Source organism: Theropithecus gelada, chromosome 10 (genome assembly GCF_003255815.1).
Source record: "Theropithecus gelada isolate Dixy chromosome 10, Tgel_1.0, whole genome shotgun sequence".
NCBI classification, from domain to species: domain Eukaryota; kingdom Metazoa; phylum Chordata; class Mammalia; order Primates; family Cercopithecidae; genus Theropithecus; species Theropithecus gelada.
The window spans coordinates 7,466,820-7,490,712 of record NC_037678.1 but is presented as its reverse complement, the minus strand read 5'-3'; the positions used below and the strand labels follow the sequence as shown (position 1 = coordinate 7,490,712).

The 23,893-nt window shown below is 54.4% G+C and overlaps 1 protein-coding gene across 1 annotated transcript; it reads left to right on the top strand.

The window, feature by feature from the left end:
• Positions 1-1,217: 1,217 nt before the first annotated feature.
• On the top strand, positions 1,218-23,217 carry BIK (BCL2 interacting killer). Its single transcript, XM_025400417.1, has 5 exons — positions 1,218-1,265; positions 17,212-17,379; positions 21,247-21,345; positions 22,025-22,154; positions 22,719-23,217. The coding sequence occupies exons 2-5, from the start codon at positions 17,219-17,221 to the stop codon at positions 22,809-22,811; spliced, it is 483 nt and encodes a 160-aa protein (XP_025256202.1). The 5' UTR covers positions 1,218-1,265; positions 17,212-17,218; the 3' UTR covers positions 22,812-23,217.
• Positions 23,218-23,893: the final 676 nt, after the last annotated feature.

The window sequence follows — 23,893 nt, the reverse complement described above, 5'->3', positions numbered from 1 at the left end:
ATCTCAAAAAACCAACCAACCAACAACAACAACAACAACAAAAAACTACAAAAGCAAAGAAGGTCCAAGGCCTAGAAGGAGGGAGGGGCTCTGAAGACTTTATCAGGCTTTACCTCCTCTGGTCCTCCCAACAGCCCAGCTCTTGGTAGGTGCTGTTGTCCATTTCACAGATGAGAACACTGAGGGGGAAGTCATTACCCTACAGGTGGGAAGAACAGAGTGAGGGTACCCAACAGGTAGCAAACGACAGAGCTGGGGGAGGGGAACCCCTGCCCCTCCCCTAATCTCTGAGGGGATCAAGACAGAGGTAAACAAGCTTTGCTGTGCGCAGGACAATTGTTACTTTGTTATTCCAGGAGCGCTCTGCCTTCTCCCACCCCCAATATACCCCAGTGCCGCTGTTAGGCACTACTCATCCCCGCGGGGCAGGCTGCCACCAGCCCACCCCGCCTGGAACCTTCCTGATTTCTCTGTCCCTCGCGGGGGCTTTGGGGTCCTTCTCACCAGGTCTGCACGTGGGCCCCCTGCCCCCAATCCCTCCCGTTCCGGCCTGCCTCTCGCGGACCCGGAGCCCCGACGGGAGGGGGAAGGCAGGGGGTGGGTGCTGCAGCTGGAAGGCTGCGGACGGGCGGCAGTGGAGGGGCAGTCCCCCTGGCTTCGGGTATGGAGCACTGGATGCTGCCGCTACCCAAGTGTGAACCTCGGTTTTCATATTCGTGAAATAGGCTTAAAAACACCTAAGTCCCGAAGCTGCCAGCCTAAAGGAGCACGTTTTTGAACGCTGGCTTCACGCTGTCATTTAGCAAGTCATTTCGTCCTCTTGGAGCCTCGGTGGGTAAAATGATCGTGAAAAAAAGCACCGAGGAGTACTTTGAGCTCGAAGGGAGGCCATCCGTGTAAAGGGCTTGGATTATACACCCAGATTCTGTCAATGGATCGATCTCGACTGCACGCCCGTGCTGGGCGCAGGGGAAACAGCGACGCACGGGACAAAACAAGCTTGCAGAACCGCAGGGGGCAGAGAGGCTGTAAACAAGCCAACAGGCTGCACTTGTAGCGGTTCTGTTGCCAATGCCATTCAGACCCCAGTCCGGGATTCCGCGCTCGGGGTGCGAGAGGCCGCTCCCGGGGCGGGGCGGGGCGGGACCCGGGCGGGGCGGGAGGGGCGGGGCGCCCGGACCTATTAGGTCCCGCGCCGGCAGCCGGGCAGTAGACACCAAGCTTCTCCGGTGGCTCACAGACGCTGCCAGCATCGCCGCCGCCAGGTGAGTGCCCCTGACCCTGCTGCCGCCCGCCGCTCCACCCAGCTCGAGCCCGGCGGTTAGCGCCCAGGCCGCGGCCCGGGTGCCGAGCGGCTGGAAGTGTGGGGACCCGTGCCCAGGTTTTTCCGCCCCAGCAAGTCGCTGGCGAGTCCCTTGTGGGGCGACGTCTCGGGACTCCGGCTCCGAAACATCCCCTTTCTGCCCGGGGCTCCAGGTCCCCGACGGCCGATCGTGCCAGGCGCGGCCCCTGCGGGCCTCAGTTTCCGCGCCTGTGCAATGGGGTGGTTCCTCTGCGTCTCGCTGCTACGGCCGGACGCTCCATCGCCCTAGCACCGTCCTCGAGTGCGGCTTCCGGGCACCGGACTCCGACCTCTGGGGTCGTGCGGACCCGGCCAGAGCGCAGCGCGGCACCGCCAGCCCACGGCCGCTGCCGCACAGCCCCGGTGCCCTTAAAAGAGGGAAGATGGCGTCGTGCCCGGTGCTGCTGGGACCGGCTCCCGGAGGCGCTGTGCACCTAAGGGCCGAGGAAATGCTTCGTAACGGGACGCCCAGAAAGTCCGGAACAGGAACGTGCACCCGGAGCGGCGCGCAGCCGCCCGCCCACACCTGCCCATGCGCCCCGCACAGGTGCGCCCCGCACTGGTCGCGGGGACTAGAGCCCGGCTGGGGCGTGCGACCTTGTTAGGTAAATTGGGGGTGCGCCCCTGCGGGTGACCCGAGAGGGGTCCCCCCGCCTGCGGGGCGCGGTCACGACAAGGCTTGTGGGGTTCGGAGCTGGTCGTCGTCTGGGCTCTGGCCTCCTAAATGTGATCGCTTTCAAGCCCCTTCATTGTCAGTTTTGCCAGAATGAGCCACTCGTGGGGTAGGACGTGGTTGTTGATGTTGTTGTTGCTCTTACTACTGTAACATTTTTGTTGCTGTTTTAACGCAGTGTTTACTGTGGTCTGGGAGCCCGAGCTTCCCAGGGAGGTTGGTGTCTGCCTCATGTCCCCACATTAGGAGGGGCAGAGTCTGGTGGGCACTAGCGCCTGGAAGTTCTTAACATCTGCCTGTCCTTGGGAGCAGGAGGCCTCGTTTTCCAGGTGGAGAAACAGGAGATTTCAGTCCCAGGAGGCACAGAAATGCCAGGGTTGTCTAGCTGGAAGCCAAGGGCCCTTTATGGAACCCAAGCCAAAACCTCTTTCCACTCTCCAGCCCTGTGGCCTCCGAAGGGCTATTCCATCTCTCTGAACCTCAGTTCCTTCTGTTCATTCTGCAAAATGTATTTCTGAGGTTTCTGCCCAGGTGAAGAAAGCCCGACTCAAGTTAGTAGCCTCCGTGTAGTTAAGACTTACCCTGATTTCTACTTAATTTGGGCATGTCTTTGGAATAAGTTCTCAGGAATGGCACAGTCTGGGTGTTTTTTTGTTTTGTTTTGTTTTGTTTTTTTGAAACAAGAGCTTTGCTTTTGTTGCCCAGGCTGGAGTGCAGGGGCGTGATCTCGGCTCACTGCAACCTCCACTTCCTGGGTTCAAGCCATTCTCCTGCCTTAGCCTCCCTAGTAGCTGGGATTACAGACGCCCACCACGACACCCAGCTAATTTTTTTTGTATTTTTAGTAGAGACGGGATTTCACCATGTTGGCCAAGGTAGTCTCGAACTCCTCCTGACCTCAGGCGATCCACCCGCCTCAGCCTCCCAAAGTGCTGGGATTACAGATGTGGCCCCATGCCCGGCCCTTTTATTATTATTATTATTATCATCATCATCATTTTGTCTTAAGGATATTAAGACTAAGATTCTCACACATTTGACACGCGCCTGTAATCCTAGCACTTTGGGAGGCTGAGGCAGGAGGATTGCTTGAGTTCAGAAGATTGAGACCAGACTGGGTAACATGGTGAAACCCTGTCTCTACCAAAAAAAGCAAAAAATTAACTGGGCATGGTGGCATGTGCCTCTGTTCCTAGCTACCCAGGAGGCTGAGTTCAGAGGAGTACCTGAGCTTGGAGGGGTTGAGGCTGCAGTGAGCCCTGATCACGCCACTGCACTCTAGCCAGAGAGACAGAGTGAGACCCTGTCTCAAAAAAAGGAGCATTAGGCTGGGTACGGTGGCTCACATCTGTAATCCTAGCACTTTGGGAGGCTGAGGGAGATGGATCACCTGAGGTCAGGAGTTGTGAAACTAGCCTGGCCAACATGGCAAAATCAGTCTCTTTTAAAAATGCAAAAATTAGCCAGGCATGTTGGAGTGTGCCTGTAATCCCAGCTACTTGGGAGGCTGAGGCAGGAGAACTGCTTGACCCCGGGAGGCGGAGGTTGCACTGAGCTGAGATCACACCACTGCACTCCAGCCTGGGCCACAGAGTGAGACTCTCTGTCAAAGGAAAAAAAAAAGCATCAAATGGTAGATCCCCAATATGTGTTACAGCTCAGGTACTCTATGGCTAGATAGAGGGGCTGCATACATGTTAGTTATTGTAAGTTTTTTTTTTATTTGAGACGGAGTTTCGCTCTTGTTGCCCAGGCTGGAGTGCAATGGCTGGGAATACATGCGTGAGCCACCTCGCCTGGCTCAAGTTTCTTACACATTTGACTTGCCTGTAATCACAGCACTTTGGGAGGCCAAGGCGGGAGGATTGCTTGAACCCAGGAAGTGGAGATTGCAGTGAGCAGAGATGGTGCCACTCACTGCACTCAGCCTGGGCTAACATGAGACTCCATCTCAGAAAAAAAAAAAAAAAAAAAAAAAAATGATATCTTGTGCCACAGAGCTGCAAAGAAACCAGAGACTACTAAGAACAGTGTACTTTTTTTTTTTTTCCCAATTTCTGATCCCGTCTCAAATAAACGGAAGGAGGTAATTGAGGAAGGGCTTGATTGGCCAGTGAGTCTTGAAGCTGACACCACTGCTGGTGGTATTTTCGCCTCTCCCTGGAAAGCATCCTGTTTTTAGTGAACCTATTAAATGTGTAGACAATTGATGGCTTTTTGCTTCCCCTGCTGCAGACTTGGTGGATCCCATGAGATTTTGACTGCCGTCTGTGCTCAGAACAGTTTGAGCAGTACGGAGGAAGTCTCCGCACCAGTCTTACTGTTGCTGGTCACCAGGAAGCCAGCAGTGTGTCTGAACTGGACACATGTGATCACTTCCTAGCCTCCCTTTGTCCTGCCACTGGTTGGTTGGGGCTGGTCCCTGGTAGAAACATAGAATGTGAGCAAATCAGTGGCCGGCCCCTAAGTTCCTTGTTGGCCCCGAGGCAGGCAGGAGAGGGGCGGGCACAAAGGGCAGCTGATTTTCCTAGTGTCAATATTAGGATGTGACAATACAAAACACCACTGGGCCTCGCCAGGCCCTGCGTAGTAAACCTGTTTTTCTGGGGGTGGGAGAGAACTTGGCACCTAGTTACCCAGACTGAAAAGCCGTGCAGCAAACAGAGAAAAGCTCACTTGTTTATTTGAGTGAGGGTCCCTGTCGTTTTGGATATTTAAGATCAAGTATTCTTGACCCCCCCCACCTCCCCAAGATGGCGTCTTGCTCTGTCGCCCAGGTTGGAGTGCAGTGGCGTGATCTCGGCTCACTGCAACCTCTGCCTCCCGGGTTCAGGTGATCCTCCTGCCTCAGCCTCCTGTAGCTGGGATTACAGGCACGTGCCACCATGGCAGGCTAATTTTTGTATTTTTAATAGAGATGGGGTTTCACAGTGTTGGCCAGGTTGGTCTCGAACTTCTGACCTTGTGATCTGCATGTATACCCTGCATGCAGCGTTTCACCTCCTTCTCAGGGCTACATCTGCCCATGGGGCTCTCCCTCCTGTCCTTTAACAGAAGGTGATACTGTCCAGTCCAGGGTCTCCCAGCCAGGAACAGCCTGCCGTCATGAGCCGAGCGCTTGATTAACCCCTTTCCTCATCCTTAGGATTTTGCAGTGAACTCTCAAGCCTTTCTCTGGCTGTCCACATCCTCTCACCTGCTTTCACTGGGTCCTTGCTCTGTGCTGGGGCCGTGCAGGTTCCCGGCCGGCTGGGTCAGACACACAGGTAAACATTTAATGAGACCTTGATGGGCTGAGTGCCCAATCCAGGTCTGTTTACCCAAGGTGCTGGGACAACACAGATGAGGAGCAGTTAATTCTGTCCGGGGGAGGGTGGGGAGGAAGTGACTTGCGCCTGAGCCCCAAGGAATGAGAGAGTCCCCTGTGCCTGCCTGGGGAATGATGGTAGCAGAGGGGGGATGTAAAGGAGGAGTTGGGGTGCAAAAGGGCTGGGGCGCAAGTTCATAGGGGAGACCCAAACACCGTGAAGCGGAGCCCAGGGGCGGCACCTGCCTCTCAAGCCTCAGGGTCCGGCCCAGGGTGAACAGTCTTCATATTCTTCAGCCTCAGCATTTCAGAACTTGTTTTCTTTATTTTATTGTTTTTGAGATGGTGCCTTGCTCCCGTCGTGCAGGCTGCAGTGCAGTGGCGCAATCTTGGCTCACTGCAACCTCCACCTCCTGGGTTCAAGTGATTCTCCTTCCTCAGCCTCCCTAGTAGCTGGGATTACAGGCACACGCCACCACGCCTGACTAATTTTTGTATTTTTAGTAGAGATGAGGTTTCGCCATATTGGCCAAGATGGTTGCGAACTCCTGACCTCAGCCTCCCAAAGTGCTAGGATTACAGGCGTGAGCCACCGTGCCTGGCCTAATTTTTATTTTTGAGTGAGTCTTGCTCTGTCTCCCAGGTTGGAGTGCAGTGGCACGATCCCGGCTCACTGCAAGCTCTGCCTCTCAGGTTTAAGTGATTCTCCTGCCTTAGTCTCCTGAGTAGCTGGGACTACAGGTGCCTGCCACCAGCCACCACGCCTGGCTAACTTTTGTATTTTTAGTAGAGACATTGTTTCACCATGTTGACCAGGGGGGTCTTGAACTCCTGACCTTAGTTGATCCATCTGCCTTGGCCTCCCAAAGTGCTGGGATTAGAGGAGGGAGCCACCGCACCCCAGCCCAGAACTTGTTTTAAATATGAACTTTTGAAACTTAACAACTGTAGACCCAGGTGGTGGCTTGGCATTCTCTGCTTCCTTCATGGTGATAAAAAGGCACAGGCTTCCCCTTTTTGGGGTCATTTCAAAATCAGTCAAGAGAATTATTAGTCTGTTACACTTCCTCTACGGTTAGGATTATTTTTATAGGTGTTCGAACAGGAAAGGACATAGATTAAAATCTCTCTCCCCTGACTTTTTGATACAGGGTCTCACTCTGTCGCCCAGGCTGGAGTGCCGTGGCGCAATCACAGCTCACTGCAGCCTCAACCTCCTGGGCTCAAGTGATCCTCTCAGCTTGTCCTCTTAAAGTGCTGGGAGCCTCCAAAAGGCTGAGCTGTGAGGTTGGGTAGGTTACATGTATTAAATGCATTTTTTTTTTTTTTTGAGACAGTTTTGTTCTTGTCACCCAGGCTGAAGTGTAATGGCACAATCTCGGCTCACTACAACCTCTGCCTCCCAGGTTCAAGTGATTCTTCCACCTCAGCCTCCCAAGTAGCTGGGATTACAGGCGCCCGCCACCACAGCCAGCTATTTTTGTATTTTTAGTAGAGATGGGGTTTCACCATGTTGGCCAGGCTGGTCTCGAACTCCTGACCTCGGATGATCCACCTGCCTTGGCTTCCCAAAGTGCTGGGATTACAGGTGTGAGCCACCGTGCCTGGCCTTAAATGCATTTTGGAGTGAGCCATCACACCTGGCTTCCCCTAACTCTAGTCTTAGAAATGAAGAATTAGGGGCCCAGAGAGGCTAAGGAATTCTTCCAAAGCCCCATGGCCAACGTGGCCCAGGCCCAGGGGTTCAGCAGCCAAGTGCCCCTTGTCAGAGCCAGGCTCCGCAAGAGCCCTGACTCTGTCTGGGGCTGTACCAGATGGGGTGGGGTGTGCGTGGGAGGGAGTGGGGTTTGCTTTCTTGATAAGAGAGAAACTGACATTAAACCAAACATCTGGACCATCTCTACAATATGCCAGGCAAAACGGAAACAGGCCTGTTTGTCACTCGGCACATCTGCATCCCTGTGCGGGGCCCTGAGGGGCCACTGGGTGGGGGAAGCATGATGTGAAAGTAGCCCCTGTGTCCTGCCTCTGGGTGATGCCTTGTTTCCGAAGGGTTTCAGGGTTTTGTTTTGTTTTTGTTTTTGAGGTGGAGTCTCACTCTGTTTCCCAGGCTGGAGTACAGTGGTGCCATCTCAGCTCACTACAACCTTCGCCTCCCGGGTTCCAGCGATTCTCCCACCTCAGCCTCCAGAGTAACTAGGATTACAGGCGCTTGCCACCACGCCCGGCTAATTTTTTGTATTTTTAGTAGAGATGGGATTTCACCATGTTAGCCAGGCTGGTCTTGAACTCCTGACCTGAAGTGATCCGCCCACCTTGGCCTCCCAAAGTGCTGGGATTACAGGCGTGAGCCACCGCGCCCAGCCAAGGGTTTCAGGGTTTGAAGTCTCATGTAGGCCTCAGTGTCACTCCTGTGGTTGTCCCTGCGAGCGCATCAGAGAGGTGCTGTGACCAGGATCACATAGCCCCCCTCAGTGGAGGTTGGGGTAAGGGATAGTATGTTTAATTATGTAAGTAATTACAGACTCATTGTCAAGTTCAAAGTAATGGATACACGCTAGGTCTGCTAGGTGAAGTGGCTCACGCCTGTAATCCCAGCACTTTGGGAGGCTGAGGTGGGTGGATCACCTGAGGTTGGGAGTTTGAGACCAGCCTGAGCAACACGATGAAACCCCGTCTTTACTAAAAATACAAAATTAGCCGGGTGTGGTGGCGCATGCCTGTAATCCCAGGTACTTGGGCAGTTGAGGTGGAAGGATCACCTGAGCCCAGGGAGGTGGAGACTGCAGTGAGCCATGTTCATGCCACCGCACTCCAGCCTAGGTGACAGAGAGACCCTGTCCCAAAATGATAATTCTCCATATTGGGCCTCCCACAGGAGGATCTTGGGGGGGCTGCAGCTCAGGGTGACTCCCATCTTGTCACTAGCCAGGTGACCCCTTTGTTCTGGAGCCTGAGCTCCGAAAGCCCCAGGTGGGGGTGCCCTTTCAGATGCCCCTTTTCAATTTCAAAGGCTCTGATTCTAGATCTTGAAGCCGGATGCGGCCCTGGCACCCGGCTTCAGTTTCCACTGTGAAGGACGGAGGTCTCCCAGGCCCAGCCCAGGCGGCCAAGCCCATCCTGGAATCAGAACACCCTGAGCACATTGTGTAGGGTGGCACCTTTTTATCCAAGTTACTAGCTACACATCAGTGTTTAAAGAGAAAAAAGTGACCTTTCATTTTTTTTTTTTTCTTGAAACTTGAGGAAACGATACATTCTACTGATTTTTTTTTTCTTAGAACTAAATGCATGTCTGCAGCGCGGTAGAGGTGTCTTTTTTTTCATGCTATGTGGGGAAAGTGTGCTGCTTTTTGGAGATGGACTGGAATGTCTGGTTTCTGTCCCTGGGCCCAGCGGCTACGCCTGTTTTCTGTAGAAGGTGCCGTAGTGAGACCCAGGGCCACTCCTTCCTATCACTGTCACAAGGTTGTGATAGTGGATACTTTGAGCTAAAGGGCTCTTTGCGAGCCTCCAAAACATAACAACTCATATTTATTGAGCATTCACTCATGAGTACTGTACCTGATTTAGCTCATTTAATCTTCACAGCAACCCCAGGAGGTAGATTTTACTGAGGAGGAAACTGAGACGCAGAGAAGCTAGCTGCTTCCCCAAGAGTAGCCCATGTATGAGTGAAGCTGTGCAGGCTGGCCCCAGAGCCCAAGCCCCCTACCCCTGCTGTGCTGACGTTTCAGGGATGACTGTGTCAAGGGCCCCGATCCCCTTTACTCTACTGGCAGGAAAGGAGAGAGTGCTTCCCTTACACTGTCACCCTTACGACTTTTTATTTTTTTTGAGATGGAGTCTCACTCTGTCGCCCAGGCTGGAGTGCAGTGGTGATCTCGGCTCACTGCAGCCCCCGCCTCCCGGGTTCAAACGATTCTCCTGCCTCAGCCTCCCGAGTAGCTGGGACTACGGATGCATGCTACCACGCCCGGCTATTTTTTTGTATTTTTTTAGTAGAGACGGGGTTTCACCGTGTTAGCCAGGATGGTGTCAATGTCCTGACCTTGTGATCTGCCCACCTTGGCCTCCCAAAGTGCTGGGATTACAGGCGTGAACCACTGTGCCCGGCCTCTTACAACTTTACTGTACAGATGTCCCCCAACTTTGATTTGATTCGGTTGAGGATTCTTCAGTGTAGAGTAGTGCAAGCGTGGCACACAATCAGTGGAAACCACGCTTTGAATACCCACCTGCACATCCATAGTCTGCTCTTCACTGTCAGAGACGAGGCTGCAGTGAGCTGAGATCGCGCCACTGCACTCCAGCCTGGGCGACCGAGCGAGGCTCCCTCTTGAAGAAATAAAAAAAAAAAGGAAATTCCTTTCTTTCTTCCCTCTCTCCTTTGGTGCTCCTCCCCTCTCCTCCCTTCTCTAAATCTCCCTGCCTTCCCTCTTTTTTCCTAGCTAATTCTCCATCACTTATGGGAAGCGAATTGACCCACCCTTCCAAACTGAGCAGTTTTGGACACGTGCAGGTTCCTAACAGCGGGCTCTGGAGCCTGGGCTTCCCCAGTCAGGTGGTGAGGGAGTCATGATGTAGGGCATTGTGTACTTTGAGCTTCTTGAAATATAGCCTGGGCAATGTAAAACCCAAAAAATTAGCCGGGAGTGGTGGCATGCGCCTGCAGTCCTAGCTACTTGGGAGACTGATGTGGGAGGATCACCTGAGCCTGGGAGGTGGAGACTGCTGTGAGCCATGACCTGGCCACTGTACTCCAGGCTGAGTGACAAAGCAAGACTCTGTCTCAAAAAAAAAAAAAAAAAAAAGAAAAAATATACCTTGAAGAAAAACATCAAACAGCTCCATTTCATGTATATATATATATTTTTTTTTTGAGATGGAGTTTTTTGCTGTTGTCGCCCAGGTTGGAGTGTAATGGCGCGGTCTTGGCTCACTGCAAACTCCTCCTCCCAGGTTTAAGCGATGTTCCTGCCTCAGCTGCCCGAGTAGCTGGATTACAGGCGCGCACCCCACACCTGGCTAATTTTTTTTGAAACGGGGTAGAGACGGGGTTTCACCATGTTAGTCAGGCTGGTCTTGAACTCCTGACCTTGTGATCTGCCCGCCTTGGCCTCCCAAAGTGCTGGGATTATAGGCATGAGCCACGGCGCCTGGCCCATTTCATATATTTTTAAAATTTTTATTGTCTGTTTTTTTTTTTTTTTTTGAGACGGTGTCTTGCACTGTTGCCCAGGCTGGAATGCAGTGGCACTATCTCGGCTCACTGCAAGCTCTGCCTCCCAGGTTCACGCTATTCTCCTGCATTCTCCTGCCTCAGCCTCCCGAGTAACTGGGACTACAGGTGCCCGCCACCACGCCGGCTATTTTTTGTATTTTTAGTAGAGACGGGGTTTCACTGTGTTAGTCAGGATGGTCTCGATCTCCTGACCTCGTGATCCGCCCACCTCCGCCTCCCAAAGTGCTGGGATTACAGGCGTGAGCCACCATGCCCGGCCTAAAATTTTTATTGTCAATTTATTTTTAGAGGGGGGGTCTCGCCATATTGGCCAGGCTGGTCTTGAACTGGGCTCGTGCGACCTGCCCGCCTCAGCCTCCTGAAGGGCTGTGATGACAGCACAGCGGTGTCTGCAGATCTCTGGCTTCAGTTTTTCAGGGCTGCCAGGTCCACGCAGGGGTGTATGTGGGATGCATCCCTAGAAATCAAGGGTCATGTGCGTGTGTGACTGGTGGATGCTGATTGTCACACTACCCTCCAGAAAGGCAGCAACATGTGCAGTCCACTGTGGTGTCCTGAGCTGTGAGTGGCCTCTGATCTCCTCCCTTCTAAGGCCATTGATTGTGTTAACCAGCTTTTATGGAGCCCCTGCTAGGTGGCGGGAAATGGGCAGTAGCGTATCTTTTCATCCTATCAGCAGCCCTGGAGGCCCCACTGTTTCTGCAAGGCTCAGAGGTGAGCTGGTTGTTCTGCCTCACACAGCAGGGGCCGAGCAGGGGGTGGAACTGAGGTCCAGCCTGGCTGCAGGCTCAGGGCGTTTCCTGCTGGGCTGCACTGGAGTTGTGTGTGCTCTAAGGGCTTTGCGTCCCCACCCTCATGGTCCAGGGCCAGGCTGTGACTGGGAGGGTTGCAGGTGGAAGACTAGACCAGGGTTTTCTAGCTGGGCCCACTCAGCCGGCCCTCCCTGTGACCCCAGCGTGGCCCCTGACCCTCTTGGTTTGCCTGCCTGTGAAACGGGAAGTGTCAGATCCTACCTGCCTGGCTTTGACAGGACTGGGTGAGATCATGAGAGTCTGAGGGTCCCTACCGGGAGTTCGACCCCACCCTCAGGTCCAGCCCCACCCACCTCTGCCCCCCACCCCTGCCCTGACACTCCTGCAGCCTCAGCCCTTGAACACCTGCTGAGGACTGTGCAGGACACATCTCTGCTTGCTCGTGCTTCTGCGCAACCTGGGAGGGGCTTGGGAGGTAGATGGCGTTTCCCCATCTTCCAGATGAGCCACGGGAGTGCAGAGCTGTGTCCAGATGAGCTGTGTCCAGATGAGCTGTGGAGTGCAGAGCTGTTCACCAAATGCAGGCTGCTCTGCCCAGAACCTGCCCTCCCTCCCACTCTGAGCCCTGCAGGTACCCTCAAGGCCATGGGTGTGGCGCGCTCTTCTGCACACGAGATTTGCATCCTAACCTCTTAGGGTAAAACAGGGCTTCTGACTGGCGCCTGGTGTTTCCACTGTGAATGTGTAGGAGGCAAAGTGTGGGCTGTAGCCTGGGTGGGGACACACGGCTAGGTGTGTCTTCCTTCACCAAAGAAGGGTTTCAACTACTCATTTGCAAGTTTGCTGGAAAAAAAAGATAATAAAAACCAGTCCAGTTTCCTGGATCTGCAGCTGCAGTGACCTCACAGGGGGCCTCTGGGAACAGATTGCCTCCATGTCTTCAGTCAACAAACGTATGTCTGCTCTATGCCAGGCCTTGGGCTGAGAACCAGAAACTAGTAAGAGCAGCAGCTCCCCTCTTAGGGGTTTACTCTGTGCCGGATCATTTCATCCCCACAATAGTCCTGTGCAATAGGTGTTACTAGTATCTCCATTCTAATTTTTTTTTTTTTTTTTTTTCCTGAGATGGAGTCTTGCCCTGTTGCCCAGCCTGGAGTGCAGTGACGCAATCTTAGCTCACTGCAACTTCCGCCTCCCGGGTTCAAGCAGTTCTCCTGTCTCAGCCTCCCGAGTAGCTGGGATTACAGGTGCCCGCCACCATGCCCAGCTAATTTCTGTAGTTTTAGTAGAGACGGGGTTTCACAATGTTGACCAGACTGGTCTTGAACTCCTAACCTCATGATCTGCCCGCCTTGGCCTCCCAAAGTGCTGGGACTACAGGCAGAGCCATCTTTATTTTAGAATTAAGGAAACAGAGGTCAGCTAACTTGCCCAGGGACACCCAACAGCCCAGTTGCAGAGCCCACACTCCAGCCCGCCACAGGTACGAAACTGAGCAGCAGCTAGTGTGGTCAGCTGGAGCCAGAGGGGAGCAGAGACACGCAGACTCTGAGGGTCCAATAAGGTGATGCCTGAATCGGCCAGGCTCATACTCATAATCTCCGTACTTTGGCAGGCCCAGGTGGGAGTTGAAGCCAGGAGTTCCGAGACAAGCCTGGGCAACAAAGCAAGACCCTATCTCTACAACAATTATATAAAAATTAGCCATGTGCATGGTACATACCTGTCCAGTTACCCTGGAGGCTGAGGTGGGAGGATTGCCTGAGCCCAGGAGTTGGAGGCTTTGGTGAGCCATGATCAGGCCACCGCACTCCAGCCTGGGCAAAAGAGTGAGACCCTATATGTGAAAAAAATAATAATAAAATTTAATTTTTATAAAAGGGCCAATAGGCATAGGCATGGGCCAGTCTGAGGTTGGCTGGTGAGCTCTGCACATTTGAAGACTTGGAGGCATGGCAGGACCAGGCACCATCCGTGGAAAGCGTACTTATCTTGAGTGTGGTTAGGGCGGGAACCAAGATTGGGGTGGCAGGGCCACAGGGGGAGGGCCTGTTAGTGGATGTGGCACAACCCCCCCAGTTTTTGTTTTTTTTTTTGAGACAAGTCTCGCTCTGTTGCCCAGGCTGGAGTGCAATGTCGCGATCTCGGCTCACTGCAACTTTCACCTTCCGATTCAAGTGATTCTCCTGCCTCAGCCTCCCGAGTAGCTGGGATTACAGGCGAGCACCACCACACCCAGCTAATTTTTGTATTTTTAGTGGAGATGGCGTTTCACCACGTTAGGCAGGCTAGTCTCAAACTCCTAAGCTCAGGTGATCCACCTGCCTCCACCTCTCAAAGTGCTGGGATTATAGGCGTGAGCTGCACCGACCAGGCCAGGTCTAGGGAGCCGAACAGAGCAGTGACAGGGTCAGGGTTGAGGCTGCCACCTTGAGATTAGGTTGGAGAGAGCTCCACTGAAGGCTGGAGACCAGTAAGGCATTCAGCGTAGGTGCCAGGTAAGAGCTGACCAGGACTGGGCCTCTCTTGGGCTGGTGGGGTGGCCAGGAGAGACCACAGCTGTAAGGACCCTCCTGGGCAGGCCCCCCACCCTCCACTCCCTGGCTCAACACTGAGTTTTCCCATGCAGATCTGGGCCCCAAGGCCAGCCTTGGCCCGGTTGGTGACGGGATCTTCGCCATTCATATCAAGCCAATCTTGGGGCCTGGGCCTAGAGGCCGGAGGTTAAAGGCTCAGATTAGGTCACTTCTTTGATGTGGTGGAGGGTAATGGGTATTTAATGAGTTAATCCAAAGTGCTGTAATCCCAGTACTTTGGGAGGCTGAGGTGGGCGGATCACTTGAGGTCAGGAGTTGAGACCAGCCTGGCCAACATGTCGAAACCCTGTCTGTACTAAAAATAGAAAAATTAGCGGGGCGTGGTGGCGCGCACCTGTAGTCCCAGGTACTTGGGAGTCTGAGGCAGAGAATCACTTGAACCTGGGAGGTGGAGGTTGCAGCTGAGCTGAGATAGCACCGTTGCACTCCAGCCTGGACAACAGAGTGAGACTGTCTCAAAAAACAAACAAACAAACAAACCAAAAAAACCACTACCACCAACAAAAACACAATAGATGGGGAAACCAAGGCTGGGGCAGGAAGGATTGGGTTAGGGTATTAATCTAAGGTGAGACGTGGTCCTGGGTCTACTCAGATGGGGAGGTTGGTGGGGTGGGGAGCTTGAAAGGGTCTTGAAGGCAGAGCGTGGGTGACTGACTCCTCAGGTAGGCCCGGCCTGCTCTCTGCTGTAGACCCTGGACAGCGTAGCCCACTCTGGTGGCTGGGGCCTTCTTCCTATCTGGCGCCTGAGGATTCTGGGAATGCCTGCTGGGTAAGGGGGCTGTTGGGACAGTGGCTCAAGGCAAGGCTCCGTGCAGCTCACAGCTCAGCTCACAGTGAGCTGAGGTTCCACTGTCGTTCTCACTTTGCGGGGCATGGAGGTACCGGGGTCTCCACGGGAGCACAGAGCAGGAGACTGCCTTTTCGAGGGGTAGGGAAAGGGGGGAAAAGCAAACAAGGGCTGGAGCTGCTTTCCTAGGGAAATGCCATTTGCATAGACACGCAAGGCAGCCGGAAGTTCTGGACACAGTTCTTTTAATGCCACCTTAACACGCACAGTGCTGGCAGTCTATACAATGTAAAACATCCCATCTGTGAAATTTTATTTTTTCTTCTTGAGTCAGAATCTAGCTCTGCCTCCCAGATTCAAGTTGGGATTCCAGGCATGCGCCACCACACCTGGCTCATTTTGTATTTTTATTAGAGGCAGGGTTTTACCATGTTGGCCAGGCTGGTCTCAAACTCCTGACCTCAGGTGACCCACCCACCTCAGCCTCTCAAAGTGCTGGGATTACAGGCGTGAGCCACCGCACCCAGCCCATCCATCTCCCTTGAATACTGAAAGCAAGTTGTGATCACATACTTGTGCCTAGGCCTGTGGGAGGGCGGCCCTGTGGGTCCTGCCTGCTGTCAGTTCTCCCTCGCGTGGGGGCAGGGAGACTTGGAGCTCTGTCCCTTCTTGGCTCAGTCATGAACTTCTCTAAGCCTCAGTGTCCTGTGTGAACAAACAGTTCAGTGAGATAGTGGGAGGGCAGAGTGTTCTATCAGCAGGCATGGGGAATTGAAAATTAAGAACACCCAGGGTATTATGGTAAGAAAATAATGAGTTGAAGCATAAAGGTAATGGTTAGTGCCAGCTTCCTCCCAGCGTGCCAGGCCCTGTTCAAAGTACATGAAGGAGTTCCTTATTTCGTCTTCCCAATAGCCCAGGGCAGGGCTCTCAGACCATGAAACCCATTTCACAGATGAAGAAACTGACACACTGGTGCTAACTGCCAGAGCTGGGCTTTGAACTAGGCCATTAGATTCCCATGCCACAGTCATCGTCATTATCATCGTCTAGATCGAAGACTGTTTGGTACACTGTGGGGTAAATGTGGGGTACATGATAGTGAATCGGGTCGCAGAACCCTTCTCTGCCATCAGGATGAAACATTTATTGACGTGGGAATTCGCAGTGATCACAGTTAGGAAGGCCTTTGGTGGCAAAGAACAAGAAACTCAAATGAATGGCGATGAGGACACATTTGGGTTCATTTTTCTTACAAACAGTTGGAGGAGGCAGCTCAGCAACACCCTGAGGCCTGGGCGCTCTGCCTCCCCACTCTGCTCTTGCTGGCCAGCCGCTGCAGCTCCATCTTTGAAGGGGCTGCCCTGGCTGTGTCAGCTCCCTGGCATCCAACTCCTGCCTCCAGCCTCTGAGCCCTCATTGACCAGAACTGGGTTACACGGTTGCCACCAGCTGCAAGGGATGCTGGGAAGCTGAGGGAGAGGAGGGCCACGGTTGGCTTAGATGAATGACAATGCAGGACCACCCCGAAGAAAACTGGGGTTCTATCAGCAAGGAGCCAGGTGGAATGGATATTGGAGAGGTAAATAGCGTTTGCCAGTAAAGACTGTAAAACACTGTGTATGGGTGATCCCATTTGTGAAGAAGGATGTGTGATGCGCTCATGTGTTTAGGAAAAACACTAGAAGAATTAGCGATGGTCTCACTGGGAATGGGGATTGTGATACGTTTTTCTCAGGCTGCTTCTCTGCCTGTCTTCTCAAGAGAAATAGCAGACACCAAAGAACAGGTGTGGCCTTCTGTTAAGTGGTGCAGAGGAATTGCCTTGCCTGTGCAGCCTCGCCTCTGTCCCCTGTGCTGACAGCAGGTGCCTGGGTTTTCTTGAGGTCTGGTGTCAGAGGACTTCTAATATTTATTTATACTCTGATGTTGTTTCACAAAGAAGAAAAAGGCTGGGCACGGTTGGTTCACGTCTGTAATCCCAGCACTTTGGGAGGCCGAGGTGGGTTGCATCACTTTGAGGTCGGGGTTCAAGACCAGCCTGGCCAACATGGTGAAACCCCCGTCTTTACTAAAAACACAAAATAATTAGCCAGGCGTAGTGGTGCATGCCTATAGTCCCAGCTACTCAGGAGGCTGAGGCAGGAGAATCGCTTGAACCCAGGAGGCAGAGGTTGCAGTGAGCCAAGATTGTGTCACTGCGCTCCAGCCTGGGGGACAGAGCAAGGCTCAGTATCCAAAAACAAAGAAAGAAAGAAAGGGCCCTTATGAATCATCTTCAAGTCCCTCCCTTCCAAGAACAGAGATGCTGGGCAATTTGCCCAGAGGCACACAGCATGTAGCGGGATTCATGCCTGCAGGAGCTGGGGCTGGGGGATATTGACAGCTTTAGCGGATCAAAAGAGCGGGTGAGTAGGGCTATGCAATCTGGCGGTTACCCTGTGAGAGAGCCCCCAGACCGCTCAGTTCTGAGGGGTCCAGCCATATGCTGTCTTTTTGCCCCAGAGGAGAAATGTCTGGAGTTAGACCCATCTCCAGAGACATCTTGATGGAGACCCTCCTGTATGAGCAGCTCCTGGAACCCCTAACCATGGAGGTTCTTGGTGTGACTGACCCTGAAGAGGACCTGGACCCTATGGAGGACTTCGATCCTTTGGAGTGTATGGAGGACAGGTAGGTCCCCATGGCCTGCCCCACCCCATGCCTGATAGTGACTTCAGGGGTGGGCCGGATGAGCAGAGCTTCTGTGACTGGGGGAGCACTGCAGACGCCTCCCAGGCCGGGCCCCTGAGAGGAAGATTCCCCAGATGTGGGCATGGAGGCTTCTGCCCTGGGATTGGCTTCGCTTTGCTGTCCCCTCTCCCCTGACACCAGCTCACAGACCCCTGGACAGCCACCATGTTCACAGTCCCAAGATGGACCTGGGGCCACTGGCTGTCAAAATGGCACAGTGTTTGGGCCTCAGGGAGCTAGACAGGCCAGGCCCTTAGCGACCTGCTGAGTATATCAAGGCCTCTTGAAGGAGGTGGCTCTGTTGCCAGAAAAGGGACCCGATCCAGATCCCAAAAGAGGGTTCTTGGATCTCAAGCAAGAAAGAATTTGGGCCACACGCAGTGGCTCGCACCTGTAATCCCAGCACTTTGGGAGGCTGAGGCAGGTGAATCACTTGAGGTCAGGAGTTCTAGACCAGCCTGGTCAACATGGCAAAACCCCATCTCTACTAAAAATACAAAAAGTAGCTGGGGCTGGGCGTGGTGGCTCACACCTATAATCCCAGCAGTTTGGGAGGCCGAGTCGGATGGATCACGAGGTCAGGAGATCGAGCCCATCCTGGCTAACATGGTGAAACCCTGTCTCTACTAAAAAATACAAACAATTAGCCAGGCGTGGTGGCGGGCGCCTGTAGTCCCAGCTACTGGGGAGGCTGAGGCAGGAGAATGGCGTGAACCTGGGAGGCGGAGCTTGCAGTGAGCCGAGATTGTACCAATGCACCTCCAGCCTGGGCAGCAGAGCGAGACTGCATCTCAAAAAAAAAAAAAAAAGTAGCTTGGCCTGGTGGCACATGTCTGTAGTCCCAGCTAGTCAGGAGGCTGAGGCAGAGGTTGCAGTGACCCAAGACTGCACCAATGTACTCCAGCCTGGGCAACAGAGTGAGACTCCATCTCAAAAAAAGAAAAGCTGCTCTATAGGCAGAGCAGGTGCATGTGCTGCTTGACTGAATATGCTTATAGTTGTTTATTGATTATATGCTAAACAAGGGGTGGATTATTCAGGAGTTTCCGGGTAAGGGGTGGGCAGTTCCCGGAACTGAGGATTCCTCCTCCTTTTAGACCATAGAGGGCAACTTCCTGACGTTGCCGTGGCATTTGTAAACTCGTGGCACTGGTGGGAGTGAATCCTAGCATGCTAATAGAGTTGGTGCACAGTGAATAGTGAGGATGACTGGAGGTCACTTTTGTGGCCATCTTGGATTTGGTGGACTTTGGCTGGCGTCTTTGCTGAATCCTGTTTCATCAGCAAGGTCTTTGTAACCTGTATCTTATGCTGACTTCCTATCTCCTCCTGTGACTGTGACTTAGAATTCCTAGCCTCCTGGGAATGCAACCCAGTAGGTCTCAGCCTTTTGTTACCCAGCCACTATTCAAGATGGAGTTGCTCTGGTTCAGTTGCCTCTGATGGCTCTCATTTTAGAAAACCAGAACCGGGCTGGGCGCTATGGCTGATGCCTGTAATCCCAGCACTTTGGGAGGCTGAGGTGGGTGGATCACCTGAGGTTGGGAGTTCGAGACCAGCCTGGCCAACATGGTGAAACCCCATCTCTACTAAAAATACAAAAATTACCCGGGTATGGGGGTCGGGGAGGGGGGCGGGCGCCAATAGTCCCAGCTACTTAGGAGGCTGAGGCAGGAAAGTCACTTGAACCCGGGAGGCGGAGGTTGTACTGAGCCCTGAGATTGCACCACCGCACTCCAGCCTGGGCAACAGAGTGAGACTCCGTCTCACAAAGAGAGAAGGAGAAAAGAAAGAGAAAGAAAAGAGAAAGAAAAGCAGAACCTATGGAAGAGGCTGAGGAGGCCATGCAGTTCCTGGCCCCAGCTTCAAAGAATTACTGAGGCATGAAGGGATCTTCCTAGGACTGACAAGGCCCCTGGAGGCAAAAGGATTTGCCTGGGGTTTCAGGGGCCAAGGTCCAGTAGGACCTGACCCTTGCACTCTGCCAGCTGCTCCCAGCTATGTCCAGGCACACCCGGCCTTCCCAGCGGCAGGAAGGACACGCACTTCTTTTCTTTTTTTTGAGACGGAGTCTCTGTCACCCAGGCTGGAGTACAGTGGCATGATCTCTGCTCGCCACAAGCTCCACCTCTCTGGTTCACGCCATTCTCCTGCCTCAGCCTGCTGAGTAGCCGGGACTACAGGTGCCCACCACTATATCCGGCTAATTTTTTGTACTTTTAGTAGAGATGGGGTTTCATCATGTTAGCCAGATGGTCTTGATCTCCTGACCTCGTGATCTGCCTGCCTCGGCCTCCCAAAGTGCTGGGATTACAGGCTTGAGCCACCACACCCGGCCGCCCGGCTAATTTTTATTTGGTATTTTTAGTAGAGACGGGATTTCACCATGTTGGCCAGGCTGGTCTTGAACTCCTGACCTCAGGCAATCCACTCACCTTGGCCCCACAAAGTGTTGGGATTACAGGCGTGAGCCACCACGCCCGGCCAAGACTGGCACTTTCATTCTTCCCCTGGTACAGATGAGGGATGTGAAGGCCCAGGAGCAGCTGACCTCAGTAGTTTCTACCCTGAGCCTGGAAGAGAATGATCAGGCCTGACCTGAGCTGTTGCTTTCTGCTGGGGAATCCTGGCTCTGATGTGGCGCTTCCCACAGGCCAGGGACCAGCTCCAGGTTCCACAGGATTCTTTTCTGCTGTCAGCCTCAGGATTTTTAGTCATTAAGGTCCTGGACACAGGGATTGGGCTGGCTGGGATTTTAGAACTGGAGGGACTTGTCCATTAATGGACAAGGATGGATGGACAGTGTTTTCCATCCTGGGGCAGTGTTTGCCTGAGGTTCCCCAGGGTGACAGGAGTTAGGACCACAGCCCCCAACCCTGATTGCCAGCCCACCCCTGTACACCTCCCACCTGCATCCCCTTCAAGTAGGGAGCGTAGGCCCAGGGCATTAGCAGGTCAGGCAGGTGGGGCCAGGGCCCTGGCCCGGCCTCAGCTCAGGGCCCCTAGGAGTCCCACCTCCCTGGGAATTCCCCCGCTGTAGTCACTGGGATGGAATGCACACAGGTCCCTGGTGGAGGTCCAGACCAGCAAGCTGGGAGGGTGGGGAGTGTCTCAGTCTTTGTGTGGGAGTGGATGTGGATGGGGTGTAGGATCAAGGATGTGGCTTAGTGGGGGGGGCCACCAGGGGCTTCTTAGTCCCCCCATTCTGAGAGTGGTGGTGCCAACAGGGCTGGTTTCAGGATTGGGAACCAGGACACAGGTCTTAGAGCCCCCTCACCTCCCACAAAGGAAGGTAAGCTGCAACCCCTGTGGGAAGCCAGCCTCAGCCATCCAGGGCGCTCAGCACTCCCCAGACCTGCCTGTTCCCCTTGTCCACCGTTTCCACCAAAGCCCACAGGTGGGCCTGCCCCAGGATTCTTCAGGGAAGTTCAGAGACCGAGTTCTGGATGTTCAGGCATCCCTGGGTGCACGGGCAGGCTGCCTCAGGAGACTCACCTGCTGCTGACGCTAGTGGGCAGTCACGGGCACAAGAGGGCCTGGGACTCACCACGCAGGCAGTGCTGCTCCCTGGTGTCTCTGGCACCTCTGGGGCCACCCACGGATGGGACCTCGCGGGTATCTCTGAATCCAAGTGGGAGCTGGAGGAGGGATGCAGGGAGGCCCGCTCAATGCCTGCCCCGAATCTGACACCATCTTTTATCCTCTGGGCCACTCCCAGCCACACACATTCCATTGGCTGGGTGGGTCCAGGTACATGTGGCTTCCACAGCACAGCCACACCCCAACTCCTATGTGTGCTCCCTGCAGTGACATGTTGGCCCTGCGGCTGGCCTGCATCGGGGACGAGATGGATGTGAGCCTCAGGGCCCCGCGCCTGGCCCAGCTCTCTGAGGTGGCCATGCACAGGTAACCGGCCTGTGCCCTGCCCAGGCCTCTATACCTGGGGAGGGGCCCTGGGCGGTGGGTAAAGGCCCTGAGTGCAGCATAGGGCTGGGCCCTGAGGAAGCCCTGTGGGGAATGTGTCCTGACACTCTGGGGCTGTACTGAAACCCTTTGCTGCTTCCCGCACCTCCCTGGGAGCGCCCAGCTCCTGGCACTGGCCCCCTGCCACCTGTCCCTGGCATTCCTGGGCAACAGACAAAGCAGAGCCCAGGGCCCTTCTCTCGCCATCCTCATCAAGCCCAGATGGTACATTTCCACCATGGTCTTTAAAGGAGGTGCTACGTGAGCTCGGATCCTAGACCCTGAGGGCTGGGCCTCTCGGCTAGTCTCCGGTGGGAGAACAGAGTGGGCAGTGGCTTGCCAGGGCTCTGTAGAATGGGGGTTTATTTTCTATGTGGCCAGCTCCGGAAGACAGGGCCACTGGCAGGTGGCTGGCTGGGGAAGGAAGCAGGAAATCAGAATGAATTTCACCACAAACAGGCCCCTGCAGGTGAAGGTGCCCATGGAAAGGGCCCCGGGTGGCTGTGGGGTGGGAGGGCACAGGCCCCTGCTCCCCACAGCTGTGATGGTGTCATCTAAGTACAGGCTGTCCCTACCTGTTCCTGCAGTAATGGCTTTGTCCCCCCATCCTCTTTGTCTGTAGCCTGGGTCTGGCTTTCATCTACGACCAGACGGACGACATCAGGGATGTTCTTAGAAGTTTCATGGATGGTTTCACCACCCTTAGGGAGAACATAATGAGGTTCTGGAGATCCCCGAATCCCAGGTCCTGGGTAAGAGCCTTAGAGATTCCTGACCCTGATTTGCTCTGCGGCCAGTGGGGGCTGTCAGAGCTGCTCCTCAGGGCGCCACAGTCCCCATCACTCCCTGTCATCTGCTGTGTCATCGTTGTCCACATCCGCCTGGTCCCATAGGCTTCTGAGTTTGGGATTCCTGGTTGAGTGCACAAACCAGTGCGTGGTCCTGGGTCTCCCTCTGGCCCAAGAGCCTTCACCTGGCAGACAGGATTCTCGTCTCCTCGCCAGGGCAGAGGCCTCCCTGAGCAGCCGTCCTGGCAGCCTGGTGCCACTCTGCACTGCCCACCACCAGGGCAGCTGACCGCCCTGACCTGTGTCCACCCTTTGCCTGTGTCCCACAGACTGGCGGCCGCTGGCCTCTTTGGCCATGTCCTCAGGGCCACTTTCCCCCTCTCCTGAACTCCTTCCTTCTCTGGTTCCCTCGAGCTGCTTCCCAGTCCCCACCTCCCTGGGCTTCCCCTTGGAACTCTGCTGTCACCCCTGTCTGGCCTCATTGCTGGGACCTGCTCCGAGCCTGACTCCACTGTTTTGCTCCTGCAGGTGTCCCGTGAACAGGTGCTGCTGGCGCTGCTGCTGCTGCTGGCACTGCTGCTGGCGCTGCTCAGCGGGGGCCTGCACCTGCTGCTCAAGTGAGGCCCCAGCGGCTCAGGGCGGGGCTGGCCCCACCCCTGTGACCACTGCCCTGGAGGTGGCGGCCTGCTGCTGTTGTCTTTTTAACTGTTTTCTCATGATGCCTTTTTATATTTAAACTCTGAGATAGTGCTGGAACACTGCTGAGGTTTTATACTCAGGTTTTTTGTGTTTTTTTAAATTCCAGTTTTCGTTTTTTCTAAGAGATGAATTCCTATGGCTCCGAACTTGTTGCCGGTTAACTGTGGCTTGTGCCCAGGAAGAGCCATTCACTCCTGCCCCCGCCCACACGGCAGGTAGCAGGGGGAGTGCTGGCCACACCCCTGTGTGATGTGTGATGCCCTTGGCAAAGAATCTACTGGAATAGATTCCAAGGAGCAGGAGTGCTCAATAAAATGTTGGTTTCCAACAGACTCTGGTCCTCTCTGGGGGTTGGCAGTACCTGCACAGGCTTCCTCTTGCCCCAGGGAGGTGCACCGTGTTGGTGGGGAGGGCAGGGCCTGTGTGTTCCTAATCAGATCCTTCCCTGCAGCCGGGGACCACAAATGCCGTCTTGGTTTGGCCCGACGGTTTGCCTTCTCCCTTGTCCTGGTCTGTGGCGTAAAATCCACTGTTGGGGGTTATTTCCTTTGGGCTTTCAGTTCCTGTTTAGGGGATGCCTGTCTCTCCCTGCACAGACTTCCCGCCAGAAGGACGCAGCCGTGGCTGTTCTACCAGAACAGAGCCCCTCACTCTCTGGCACACAGTAGGCACTCAATACATATGTCTTGGGTATGTCAACAAATGTGGGACTCTGTTTCCCAGCTGTCAAGTGAGGGGGTGAACAAAACTGCTAAGGCCAATTGGGTTCTACAACCTTTCAGATTTGTGACCAAGGAGCCCTGGGGGGCAGGCTGGCGGTGGAGGAGGGGCTCCCTTGGCACTGGCCCAACTTGAGGCCACACCAGCATGTCCCCAGCATCCACAGAGCAGTGCAGCCTGCAGCAGCCAGTATGCCCCTTCCGACTGAGAGGGCACACCCGCCCATGGTGCAGGGCTGGCAGAGGCGGGGCCAGGCTTCCAGCTTCCCCACACACCAGCCCCGT